Consider the following 14,969-nt stretch of genomic DNA (forward strand, 5'->3'; position numbering starts at 1 on the left):
AAAATATACTTTGAAATGCATCCTTTGAATTTAAAATGATTTATATAATTATATTTAGAAGATGATTTTGTTTTCAAATTAACCTGGTTAATTGTTAAAATTAATTTTAAGAAGTTTGTAAGTTTAAATATGCTATGATTTAGAAATAATGAAGTGATGATTGAGCTAGAGATTTCGATTATTTTAATTATATAGATTTGAATATATGTAACAGGAAAGAAGTGAGAGAAAATTATTTCCAAACATACTCCACTATTTAACAAATCAAAGTTGAAAGGAGTGCTTTTATTACAAGGCAATAATATATAGATAACTTCAGAAACTGAAATAGCAAGCAAACATTAATTTCATAGTATAGATAAAATTCTGAAACCCAAATACCAAACATTATTCTATCACCTTAAAAATGCGAAAACATATCTAAAAAAACCCTGAAGCTGAGGCATTAAACTGACGAGACGGAGAGAACCCCGGATTCACCATCTTAACTTCGCCGGGAAGTACTGCACACAAACAAGAATTTGCAGAAGTTTAACGTTAAAAACAGTGCCGGATATGATAAAGGATTAGGATCTAAACAAAGCTCAAACTTGTTGTGCCCACCTTTTTAATGAGTGAGAGATAATATGGCTTGACCTTTTCGACATCGATCCGGACTTTGCTCTTGCTGTAAAGATCATATTTACTGCAGGCAGAATTGTAAGTGGAAAAACTTGCTTAGTATTGGATAAGAATCAGGACAAATATTACTTAAGAACAAGTAAAACTCGTACTTGAATATTTGGAGCCACTTCATATTCTCAGTATCCTCCTCGTTCATTAGGTGCCTGTATGCTCCTGACTTATGCAATGCTGCAACAATATTTAGTGTGCATCGGTTCAATATATAAGTTGGAATCGATATCGATCAAAGTTGGAATAGTAAATGAAGCCTCACCATAAAACGAGTGGTATCGAATGATGAAAAGAGCTGCTGGTGGCAGAGTCGTATTGTTCCCCTTGGCCACCTGAATAGAGATAACAAATTTAGTTTTTTATCGTTGCAGTTTACAGATGTGTAAAAGGTTATTTGTTAAGGTCGGGGATTCAGATACAAAGTGGGGGATATACCAGATACATGTAGTCATCATGCCCCCACGACATCATCACATTGTTAAGTCCACATCCCTCTGAGTACACCCCATATTTAGTGTTGTAATCGGAGTTATGATAGTCAGGATTTTCCTCGAAATACTGGAGCAACAAAGAGCATAGCTTCAGAAATCATTAGGTACAAAGACTTTATTCAAAAGCAATGATCTTTTCATTAAACTCTACGTATATGCTCCGAAACTGAAAGGAATTACCTTGTGGTGAACAATTGATTTGTCAAAAGCACAACCAACAGGAAATGTGTCACCTATAACACCAAGGATAATGATTAGAATCTAGACATAAGATTAGCCAATTGGGGTGTCACATTATTCTACAATAAGAACACTCACCTACAACAGCCCACTGTGGAAGCTCCCCAAAACCAGGATGAAGAAGCACCTTCCCAAGGTCTACAACCCCCAAAAAGGAAACAAAGCATATTATCAATAAAATTTTACAAATTATAAAATCAACGAGTCTTGTAGAATCTCATGAAATCGTACCATGGATAAGGCCAGTCAGGTGCATCCAGTCCTCATTAGGATAGTCTTTTCTGATAGCCTCAGCTGTTTGCAGCAAGTGTTCAATCTGAGGTTCATCCAAGTCAGGGTCACTCTCATCGATTACGTCGTTAAGAAGTTCACAGCATTCCCATATGCCCATCTCCATCTTGTTCAGTTTACCATACTCTGTTCTCATTCTCTTGACCTACAATTGAGTAAGTTCATGGGTCCATTAATTTACAATGTATAAATATTTAGCATAGTTTGCATCAACTAATTGGACACAGAAACAGCACAGGTTGCTTACAAAGTCATAAGTCTGATAAATATGATTGGTCCGGTAGAAGTTCTCCACACCCTGTTGCCTCTCACTTTCAACATGATAATCTCTGTTTTCGTAAATAAAGTAGATTAATGAATCAACCAATCAATGATAAGACCTTTGGTCAGCAAAATAATGCAGGCCTGTTACATTTGTTTTATAACCATAGATAAAACTGATATGCCCTGACATCCAAAAACTCTCCAAATAAATCAGCAATTTCAGCATGAAAATCTATGTAACATTACAAATCCATGCCATAAACAGATATTTATAATCATCTAGTCTTATGTCTCTCTCATCTATCGGTATTGACAAAAGCAGATCCATGTTTTCCGGCTCGGACCAAAAAGTAATCGGATTTAGGTTCAAACAGACAATTTAGCTGCAATCTCTGTAGACAATGGCAGGGTAAAGGGAAAGATTTCCTTTGTCATTATTTCCTTGATGAGGAAATAAAGTAGACTTGATAGATTTGAATTTATAGCATGTACACTATTCTGTACCTTGTATTAGTTTTGTTATTTTGTCCATATTTAGATACTATTGTTACACTTATTTGTTCATTTATTAATATTAGTTAGTTGCCCTTGGTTTGAAAAAAGAAAGATAGGCATGCTGTAGGTAGGTATAAAGAGCTACCTAAAAGTGTGGCCAAAAGAGTTTGTCTGTGGCACCACAAATCCCCCATCCAACACTAGTTCATTGTCTGCATTATCGAGCTTGTTAACCCCTGCTTCAACACCTGAGATAAAGGGAGGAAGGAAAAAAAAAAAAAAGAATTACTAAAAGAATCTTCTATACTGTTAAAGGGTCATCAATCATTCTTGAACCTCAATTAATTATTTCTTTATATAGACCGATGATCAGTTTACCAGCAAAATCACAGCATTTACTTTAAACAAATATTATGAACAAGAAATAGAAAAACTCTAGCACCCCAGAAATTATTTTGAAAATATAAAACTATCAAAACAACATTGAAGAAATGTTTCTTGGGAAAGAAAGAAAGAAAAAAAAGCAATGGAAACCATAAAGAAATACCAAGCTCGGGTTGATCAATGAGGATAGTCATTGTGATCAAGAGAGATGCTCAATGTCTCCACTGAACTAAGAGGAAAGAAAACAATGGAAGCTGAGAGAATTTATGGAAATTGAATTCAAGGTTTTGTTGCAGAGTAGGCCAAGAAAAAGGGTTGGTATTTATAACCGGTCAGAAGAAGCCCTTTCCTGAGAATTCCAAGATCCTATGGCCTTTCCTGAAAAATATAAACTTACGTCCCTTACTATAATTTACAACATTTTTTGTCCCAAAAATGAAATTTGCAAATTTTATTTCTTAGGGAAATTAATAAGTATCGTCATTAATATTTTACGAGAATACTGTAACTGGCAGAGTCCTATCCCATACAAGTTGGCATATGAGAGGCAGAAGATGAGATAGAGAAATAAAGAGGGAATCAGTTGGGCTGTGTTATTTCTATTTAATAATTTATGGGAGGGATGAAATTAGTTTGGTGAAGCGGTTAAATAATAGCACTTCACTTAATAAATTAATTATGAAAATAATTTTGCACAAGTATCGTTTTTAAATAAAATTTTTTGTAGTTTTTTTTAAAAAAACAATGACGCTATTATTATTCAGCTAATATCAAAATCGGATATAAAATTAACTTAGGTCATTAGACACTTTCCATACATCCATCACTTGTTGTGTTTCTCAGCAACCTGTGAGTCACTTTATTAGTATCCCTCAACAATATTTTTATAATTTTTAAATCACTAAAATTTAAAAATATTAAATGTTTAATCCACAAATTTTAAATTATTACAATAATATCAATTTGGATTCATACTTAATCAATTTATAAAATAAAAACTAATTGAGTTTATTATAAAAATATTATTTTAAATTTAAATTATAAAATATATTAATAGTAATACAATTTTTTAACTATTTTATCATATATAAATAGTAATACCAGAACATCAAATAGAACTGATTTAAGTTCAAACATGGACATGAGTTTTCTAGGAAATCACCTTGTGACTCGTTAAAAAAATTAATGATGAATACAATCACACTAACTTATTTGGCAAACTAATAAAATGTATTTTTTCCTTTAAAAATTAACCGATATTATAAATACATTTTATTTTAAAATTTTATATTATATCTTAAAATTTTAATTTACCTTCTCATTAAAAATAACTTTATTGAAAAGTATTATTCAAAATAAATATTAGTATTTGGTAGATTGTTAATAAAATATTTTAATTTTACAAGTAAGATTTAAATATTTCATTTTTAAATATTATCATTTTTTAATTTTCTTATTATACATAAATGTCGACTTTAGAACTCTATTTTTATAATACAAAAGTTATAATACAAAAGCGTGAAAAAATTATATTCAAATATATTTATAAAAAATATTGTAATAAACAAATGACTCGGTGAAAATGAGGCTCTGGACATCATTATGTTCTTGGTTTAAGTTTTAAGGATTTGGGGATTTGTTTTGAGTTTGAATTGTTTTTTTATAAATTTTATATAAAATATATAAAAAATAAAAATATTTTTATTATAATATTTGTTATATTTTAAGTAAAATAATTTTTAATTAATTTCTAAATAAATTAATGTTTTGTCGAGTTTACTCTAATTTAGTCAACCATTTTAAGTTAGTAAATATATAAAATAGGAGGTAAAGTTAGAAAATTTTTGGGGACTGGAATTATAATTTTTAAAATATTAAATTAATTTTTAATCATTTTAGGGTAAAGTGTAATTTTAGTATTATTAATTTAAATTTTATAAATTATAAATAAATTTAAATGAAAATTTGTCTATTTTAGATCTTTGCTATCCTTGACTTCTTTATTGATATAAAGTAATGTTTAAAAATATATTTAAATAATGAAAATTCACTTTTTTTAAAATTTTATTTAGTCTTATATTATATATTAATGTGAAAAAAGTGTAGAATGAAACATAATAATTATTTAAATTTTGTAAAATGAAAATAGTTCACCGATAATGCTAAAAATATTGATTTATATATATATAAAACTCTAGGACAAATGTTTATATCATTTTTCAGTGTTATGAAATATTATATTATTTTTTGTGATATATTTGTAATTGTTGGATTACTTAGCTAGGCTCATTTTGTGTTTTAAACAAAAGTTTTGACGCAGTGCATAACTCTATTTAATTTTTGATTTTCTTTTTTATGTTTTAAGATTTAAGCGTTTAATTTTATTTTATTTTGATTTATAGTTTAATTTTTATGGAATAGATGGAAATATCGGAGAAAAAAGTTTGAAAACTATTTTTAACAACTTTTTGTGATTTGGGTCCATTTAAAGATTTCTAACTTATCATACTTCAATGTTTTGATTATATCTCCATCTACAAAACTTCACTTCAAGCCCATAATATACTTTTAAAGAGATTTGAAAGATTTCAATACACAAAGCCTAAAATCATAAAAAGATGTAAAAATAATAATAATAAATATTAGTCTTGTTAATCAAAATCTTTAAATCTATAATTATTTTATTATTACGATATTTAATAATGAATTACATAATTAGGTATAAGCTAAATATGTAATTTATAATACGTAAATATATGATATGATCTAAATGATCCTGTTTATATATCTCAAAATTTTAATAGTAATGATGTTAGAAAAATAACCTTATACCTTTTATTATAAAATTATTTGTTAATAAAATAATAATTTTAACTAGCATCTATTTTAAGTGAAATAATTTTTACGAGCTTCTAAGTGAAAATAATTTCAATTAATTTCATCTTGAAGGTAAGGAAATAGTAATGGCTAAGTTGAATGTAGATATCTATAATTAATTTATTAAATCATATTAAATTTATCTTTACCTCAATCATATATTTATAAATCAAAATTGAAATTTCTCTTTTTGTTAAATTCTCATAATATTCATTAAAAATCTATTATTAAATTTTGTTTTCACAAATTTTAATTTTGAACATTAATTATATTTTAAATTATTTTTTTTTATGTTAAAGAAATAAAATTTTCATAATTTTCTAAAACCAGACGATGCATATTGCTAAATATATAGAAAATGAAACATTATTTGGTTGGTTTCGAAATCATAAAATTGTGGTTTTAAATGTGCACGATTTTTTTATGGTGAAAATGATCGCTGTCATGGTCGAGTCAGCTTTGCGTTGGACAACACCAACTTGATAGCAGTAATTTGGTTAAGAGGGGACCTACGCGGTTGGATCCACCCGGCGTGGCACTCTATCAAGACGTGTACTATTTGTCTCAGTCTTTCTTTTTAATTTTTAAGTCCTTTTATTTCGTACCATAGTTGACAGTCAAGGGAGAAATTAGTGCGCTCGCAGGACTGACTCTTTTAAAATAGAAACTTTTTTATTTAAATTTTAAAAAATTAAAATTTTAAATTAATAAAAATAAAATTATATTTAAATTCCTTTAAAAATATAAAATTTAATTTAATATTTTAAGAATTATAAATATATAAATTATTAAAATAATAAAATAATATTTTATTATTATAAAAATTATAATTTAATTTAAACTCTTCCTAAAGTGGTCTGATTTTGCTCATATTGACAGTACTAGTAGTATTAGTGATAGCCTATCCATCACCACAAAAAACAGAGGGGGTAGGTAGATGCCTAACCTTCAACCTTTGCCTTACATTATACCTACATCACACGATAGGGGAGAACTTGGCATACCCTTTGCCTTGCATTACACCCTACGCTCAATTCGACACGTCTGCACACTCGTTTTTTCTATTGGCTAAAAGGCCACGAATCTTCCGCGTTGCCCCTACTTCGTTGGTACCGGCTCTTTTTGGGAATCTATTTTATCCAAAAATTTTAGTGATTAAAATAAAATTTTATCCATTCAATAAACATCTAATTTTATACATGATATAAATCTTTTTAATTCCTAATTAATTGAGAATTGTGAATTCAATCCTTGACAAAATAAATTTTTGATTGATATTGAATTTTGGGATCAACAAAATATCAAAAACTCTTTTGTTGTGAATTTTCTTTGGAATGATTGCTAAAAATATATTAAAAAATATTTGCTTTATGTTAAAATAATTTGACTATTGATAAATGATATAAAGTATATCAGATAGTGATAACTTATATATTGATAAGTTTATGATGAAAGAAAAAGAGAGCATTTTTTTTTCTATTGCCTTCCAGTGGGGAAGTGAATTTAATTTGTCTTCAAGTGGGAGAATGAAAGTGAATGATAAATACACCGATGTTGTCAATATTAAGCGCAATACAATTGTACGGCATCAAATGATGAAAACAAAAGCACACATGAAATGTGATCATATACAATAATATGATGCCAACACAAGCACGTAACATAACTTTCCTAACATTTATACCATAAAAATAAGTAACATACCAACAAATATTTTAAGCATAAAATTTCTTTGTACTTTTTCAAAAAAATAATAATAATTAAATCTTTTCAAACTTTTTAAATTCAACTGAACCATTAGACTAACAATTTTTAATTAATATTGACGGTTAAAAATTAACGATAATGCTAATGTGGCTGTTAATAGACGTGATGTCAGCAAAAATAAAAAAAATTATTTTTAAAATAAGCGCATAATAAATCTAGACAAATGGTTGTCCAAGTTAATTTGCATCTAGGCACCTTTTATATAATTTAAAATAATTTAATTTTTATATAATTCTATCATTTTAATTAATTTCTAATAATTTTTATAATTTATTTTATTTAAATTTATAAAATTTTATGGTTTTAATAAATTCCTAATCATCTCGATAAATATTAATAATTTTAGCGATTTATGGACAAAGATTTATCTAGACTCATTGGTGTACTTATTTTTTATTTTATTTTTTTGCCACGTCAGAAATTAACACTAATGTGGAATCTATTGATGGCCACGTCAACATTGTTATTAATTTCTATTGATCAACATTGGTCAAAGGTCTCGTTTATTAGAATTGTTAGTTCATAGGATCAATTGGGTTCAAAAATACTGGAGGAACTTAATTGATTTTTTTTTTTAAATTTGAAGGCTTATTTTTCTAATAAACCTAAACATAAATATAACACAACAAAATAAAATCAACCATCAACTTTAAAATACAATTTATAGGGACAAATTGTTAACTTATTTTCTTTATGATAATTGGTTAGGATTAACGTTAGTGCTAGAATTACTAGATTCGATTAGGGAGAGCGATATTGTTTGTTGGGAACAAGTAAAAAATGATTTTTCATGCTTGTGAGTACATATTTTTTAATTTTTGAGAAGTGTTTGTCAAGGTCGAGCTTGAACTCTCATTTGTAGACATACATTCAGAAATCTAAACTACCTCCAAAACTAAAAATATTCTTTTGGAAATGTGGACTTATAGTTGTCCCTACAAAATCTTTCCTCTGACATGGAAAATTCATGGTAGAAGATTTATGCTCATTGTACTCTAATTCACAAGAAGATATCTATCATATTCTTAAGGATTGCCAGATTACTCGGAATGTATGGTGTTCCGTTTTTGCTTTGGCCAAAGTTCCCCCTATTCCTAGTGTCGAATGGTAGGATATCTCTCTTCCAACGTCTGGGCAATTAAGCTGAAAATCCCTTGCAATGTCTTATTCACTTTTACATTTGTGGGAGGTTTGACTTACTCACAACACTTTGGTCTTTGGAGATGATCGCCCTAAAGAACATCTCCTTGATAAAGTTAATATTACGATGTAAGGTTCTTTGCCCTTTCTCCAGCGACAAATGAAAAAAGATTTACCCTGTTTTGTTTTGGTGTCTTGGAAACCACCTCTAGTGGACTAGTTTAAACTTAGTATTGATGGATTTTCAATAGAAAATTTTGGAAGAGTGAGGGTTGGAGTTCTTGTTAGGAACCATTATAGTGACTGGATAATTGGAACTTATCGACATATCCCAAGAGCCATCATTGTTGAGATAGAACTATGAGCCTTGAGAGATGGTGTAATACCCCTAACCCGTATCCAACACCAGGACAGGGCTCGACGAATTACCAAAACTTTACACTTTCAGTATACTAACTCGGGTCACAAAATTTCATTTGAATTTAAAACTTTTCAGTCATGAACATCTCGTCCCTTGTATAGGCCTTTGAGACCTATAACATATCGGAAGGCAATGCAGGACAAATACGGGCACGTTCGATTAGCCTTGGGCTCCTCAGAAAATTTTCCTTAACTAAAAGGGACACACGCCAGTGTAGGTGGATCGTGTAGACTCACACGTTCGTGTATCTTGGGGCACGCCCATGCCTTTCAACCGTAGGCAAAACTGACTTATCAACACGGCCATGGAACACGCCCATGCTACCTACCCGTGGACGAAACTGTCATTTTAACATGGCTATGGCGCACGCCCGTGTGGCCTACCCGTGTACAACTTTGAGCTAAGGTTTTAAGTGTAGGGGACACACAGCCATAGCATACGCCTATGGAAGGGAACCGTGTGTCACACACGGCCTAGACACACACCTGTGTGTCCAACAATGTGGACTTTATTAGGTTATTTTCCAAGCCTTTAGTCACCCTTTTATACTACTTGTGCCTAATGGTTACCAAGTTTGAGAAGAAACATGATTATATACTTGTAAATAATCGTAATGAAAATAGTTGTATGGAAACCTCATATCATTGGTTTCATACATAAATGGTTATTTCCTATTTAGTGTCATGGGTTCCTATATTACTTTTATCCATCTGAAATTGGCTCATTCATGTGATTCATTGCCAATTGTTAGCAACCCATCCTTCGTAATTAAAACCATGCATAAAATCGTAGGTCATAGCCTACTTAAATTAAGCCAATTTTCATGGCCATATACAAAGAGATAAACATATTTTTACATGCTTTTACTGGGCAAATCAAATGACACATATAACAAAACACTCAAAAATACTATACATGCCATTGAACAAAATAAACTGAGTCTTTATACCAAAGCTTGTTTAGTTGATAGTGTGTTCACTCCCCAATTGTCTTCCAATCCTTATGAGTCATTGAGCTCTGTGAGACAGGGAAAAAAAAAGGGGTAAGCATTTTCGTGCTTAGTAAGCTCGAATAACCGGAAAGTAAACTTACTGAGTAATTAGCAAACATCCATACTTATTTCATGAAATCATCCATTATGAAATGATTTCCTATCACATGCACTCAACCAATGAGTTAGTCACATAATCATGTATTATGTAATTTAACTAGATGAGCTCATCATTCAACATTTCATTCATATATGTATATCCCATGTTAATCTCGTTGAGTTTCTAGGAAACCTCGATGGAATACCCATTATCCGTCAATTCATACGAATAATTATTCTATTTATGCACTCCCGCGAACCTCACATCATATGGCAGGATTACCAGTCCAGGCTAAATCCCCCATTATATGAACTCATAAGGTGATGTCGGGATTACCAGTCCAGGCTAAATCCCTTAGAGCAACAAACACCCTTAATGAGCTCGGATCTAAATTACCAATCCAGGCTAAATTCAGACCCTAATCGGATTACTCGTCCGGGCTGAATCCATCATGCACACATATTTTTCGAGAGGCTTGATCATTCAAGGAACACCCGTCCAGGCTAGATTCCTTTTCATACCTGAGATCTCGGATTACCCGTTCGGGCTAAATCCTTTCTGCAACACATGCAGGATCTCTGTTTACCTTTTCAATGAGGGTTTATCCATCGAATTCCCTTTGTCAACCTCAATCGAGATATTTTTCACATGTTATCATCAATATGCATTTCTATGATATTTCATACCAATAACAAATACAATCATCAAACATTCATAATTCATACAATTATGCATATCAAGGGTTTATTTTAAGTTATTCGAACTTACCTGGTACTTTTTTTGGAGTTGTGTTTCGGTTATTCCGAAACCTTGCATTTACCACGATTGATCTCCGGAATTTGTTCATTGGGGTCTATAACAGCAAAATTAATTCATTAATACCCCACATTATATATTTCAAGTTTAATACCTACCCTCGGTCCAAATGACTGTTTTGTCCCTAATCTTTCACATCTTTACAATTTAGTCCCTAGGCTCGTATAATAAAACACATGCAATTTCTATCTTACCCAAGCCTAACCGAACATTTTTCTCTCTTATGGCAACCCAAATTTTTAATTATTTTCCTCATTTCTACCACACATTTACATCTTTTACAAAATAGCCCCTATAAGGGTTTCTCATGAAAACCAACTTGGAAAAGATGTTTAACACACATTTATCTTTTATATTCTTCCATAATTCATCAAAATACCAATAACTCATGCATGGGTAAATATTTGAACATGAACCCTAGCATGAAATATGGGTAGAAATGGAGAGAGCAAACTACCGGGATTTCAAAAATACAAAGAATTTGAAAAACGAGGCTTGGGAGCACTTACTATTGAGCTTGAAAATTGAAGAAACCCTAGCTATGGTGTCCTCCAAATTTCAGCTCTATGGGAAGAAGATGAGCATATTTTTGCTTTATTTTTCCCTTTTTATTTCATTAAAATGCCTAATGACCAAAATGCCCTCATGCCCTTTCTTTAAAATTTTATCCATGCAAGCCCATTTTTGTCCAAAAGCTTAGAACTTGGGAAAATTGATCTCCAAGACCTTCTAATTCATAATCTATAGCAATTTCATACAAATTGCTTCTAGAATGTAAGTTTTGCAATTTATTCATTTTAGTCCCTAATTTACAATTGGACATCTTATACTTAAAATTTCTTCATAAAACTTTAACACATGCATATAATCATATTCTAGGCCTCATAATAATCATAAAATAAATATTTTGATGTAACGCCCCTATGCCCGAAACCGTCACCGGAGTCAAGCTTGAGGTGTTACTAAACTTATCTTACCTTTTAAACAACTCTAAACCACTTATTTTAATTTTCGGAATAAACTATTTTTCTACATCATGGTTGCTTAAAAATTCATTTCTCGAGTTTCAAAACTCGAAATTAAGATCCGTAAATTTTTCCTGAAACTAGACTCATATATATATATCTACTAATTTTTTTCTAGAATTTTTCACTTATCCAATTAGTACAGTTTACTAGTTAAATTTACCCCTGTTTCAGAATTGGACTGCACTGACCTCTACTTACTACGAACCACTTTTCTCCCTGTACAAAATTCATATGACTATAACGATTGTTTCTATTAAAACCAGATTCAATAAGGATTCTAACCATATAAAGTACACTACCTAATTATTTTTGTAAAATTTATGGTGAATTTCCAAAGTTGGAACAGGGGATCCAAAAATCGCTCTGGCCCTATTTCACTAAAACTCAGATATCTTATAAAATACAAAACCTTTACCTGTTTTGATTATTCCATATGAAAATAGACATAATGAGATTTAATTTCATATATTATTCACCATCAGACCATGTCTCTACAATTTTTTTTGTGATTTTTCAAAGTCACGTTATTTCTGATACTTGAATCCATTTTTAAGTTACTTTCACATTTTTCATAGTTTTCATGTGATAGTTACTATTTAATCATACATACTATTAAACATGTATACCATCAGCCATTCTATTAGCTAATCACTAGCAAGTATTTACACATCATTCATTGATCATATCATATCAAAAGAAACCAAGTTACTATACATGCCATACACAAAACGAAACGTCTTACTATACCAATGTGATTTCTTTGATAGTGTGATCGGGTCTCTGACGTTTCCTTCGATCCCCGAGTGGCTTGATAAAAACTATAAGAAAAAGAAAATAAAGAGAGTAAGCACTAGGCTTAGTAAGCTTACAAGCAAATAAATTACAACATTCAACATAATGAATAATTATACATAATGTCACCTAGCCTCATAAACTTTCTTTACTTCTCATTTTCTACCTTTTTCTTTACTCACTTACCTTCTTTCTTACTTGACATTTCACTATTCATAAATGTAATCTACCTTCCCTTTTGCTGATAATTCACTGTAATTTAACATGTACAATGACCTGTTGAACCACTCGGAATACTAAGGATACTAGGGTCGTTCCTGTCTATCAATATCCTGCCAATGCCATGTCTTCAACATGGACTTACATGAATTATTCGTGTCTCCAATGCCCTATATATATCTAATATGGGCTTACATGGCTCATTCTTGTCTCCAAAGCCATATATATGATATGGACTTACATGGCTCATTTCTGTCCTGTCCTGTCCTGTCAACCCCAATATCCTAACATTCCTAAGGTTCAAACGGGCTTCTAATGCTTTTTCTCTGTCACTTACGCCTTTAATTCGACTTTAAATATTCTCAAAAAAATAAGTATATAAATGCTGGAAATTGACAATAATAATGTAAAATAAAAGAATATTGCATTTATTTACTGTAAACTTACCTCGATACAAAATGTGACTAAACTTTACAATTTAGTCCTTTACTTTTTCTTTTCCCCGATCTACTCCCAAATTTCGCTCTTCTTGATCTATAATAGCAAATTTAACTTATTTAATATTCACATTTATCAAAACAGTCCTTGACCTAAACTTTGACAAAATTACATTTTTACCCCTAAACTTTCACATATTTGCACTTTTGCCCCAAGGCTTGTAATTTAAACTTCATCCTATTTTCTTATGTTTTATGACATGCTGATCATTTTTCCCTTCTATGACAACATCAAATTCACACTCTAACATGTACTTATGACTATTAGGTATTTTTACCGATTAAGCCATTTTACTCGTTTTCACTTAAAATCGAGTAGCTCAAGTTGTCTAACATAATTTAAAATCTCATATTTTATCATAAAACATCAAAATAAACACTTTTCACCTATGGGTATTTTTCCAAATATGAACCCTAACTTAAATTATTACTAGCATAAGCTTTATCGAGCTACCGAGACTCTAAAAACGTAAAGAACATTAAAAACGGGGCTTGGAATCACTTACTATGGAGCTTGAAAGCTTGAAACAAACCCTAGCTATGGAGAACCCTTGAAATTTCGTGCTAATGAAGAAGATGATGAATTTTGTGTTATTTTTCCCTTTTTATTTCATTTAATATCCAAATGACCAAAATGCCATTCCTTATTAAACTTTCAAAAATTCCATCCATGTCCTATTTTGTCCATGAACTTAGAAATTGGTCAAATTGTTATTTAAACCCTCCTAATTAATATTCCAAAGCAATTTCATGCTAAAAACTTCTAGAATGCAAGTTTTGCAAATTGTTCGATTTAGTCCCTAATCTCAACTTAAGCACTTTATACATAGAATTTCATCATGAAACTTTCACAAAATCATGCAATCATATCATGAACCTCAAAATAATAATAAAATAAATTTTTCTACCTCAGATTTGTGGTTTCGCAACCACTGTTCCGTTTAGGCCCTATTTCGGGATGTTACATTTTATGTCAGATTTATGATCCCGAAATTACTATTTCGACTAGGCCCTATTTCGGGATGTTACAGATGGGCTATATATAGCTAGGGACATGAACATTACTCAACTTGAGATAAAAGTGGATTTTACTACCAATAGACAATTTATATCTGTTAACCTGAGTTTTTGAAGTGGTTGTCTATATGTCAGGTGCCTACCTTCTCTATTACTACGTCAAACACGTAGCTTGCCTTATCTGTTGCCATGTTTGACCAGAATATTTTGATAATTTGGTTGCATCTTTTTGAGGATTTTGTGCAGCTAATCTCGTGTTTATCATTAGAGAAAATACTGAATTAAGCAAGATTATTTTTCAAGGATTTTTATATATGCAATCCATGAAGATATAAGTTAATTTTATGATATTTTGTATCATTATATTAAGGATAATTTATTTGATGAGATTTGGGTAGATCAAAGGTTACCTTTTGAAGATTGATTCATGCTCTAAATATGGAAGGCTTGTTCAACGTTGATGG

General features: G+C 30.5%; 1 protein-coding gene across 1 annotated transcript; it reads right to left on the bottom strand.

Moving 5' to 3' along the window:
• Nucleotides 1–232: 232 nt before the first annotated feature.
• LOC108450760 (inositol oxygenase 1-like) lies at nucleotides 233–3,193 on the bottom strand. Its single transcript, XM_017748520.2, has 11 exons — nucleotides 3,004–3,193; nucleotides 2,602–2,704; nucleotides 1,945–2,026; nucleotides 1,638–1,842; nucleotides 1,485–1,544; nucleotides 1,347–1,399; nucleotides 1,111–1,233; nucleotides 938–1,007; nucleotides 774–852; nucleotides 604–685; nucleotides 233–503 (listed from the first exon to the last, which is right to left on the bottom strand). The coding sequence occupies exons 1-11, from the start codon at nucleotides 3,032–3,034 to the stop codon at nucleotides 477–479; spliced, it is 915 nt and encodes a 304-aa protein (XP_017604009.1). The 5' UTR covers nucleotides 3,035–3,193; the 3' UTR covers nucleotides 233–476.
• Nucleotides 3,194–14,969: the final 11,776 nt, after the last annotated feature.

Source organism: Gossypium arboreum, chromosome 5 (genome assembly GCF_025698485.1).
Source record: "Gossypium arboreum isolate Shixiya-1 chromosome 5, ASM2569848v2, whole genome shotgun sequence".
Taxonomy (NCBI): Eukaryota; Viridiplantae; Streptophyta; class Magnoliopsida; order Malvales; family Malvaceae; genus Gossypium; species Gossypium arboreum.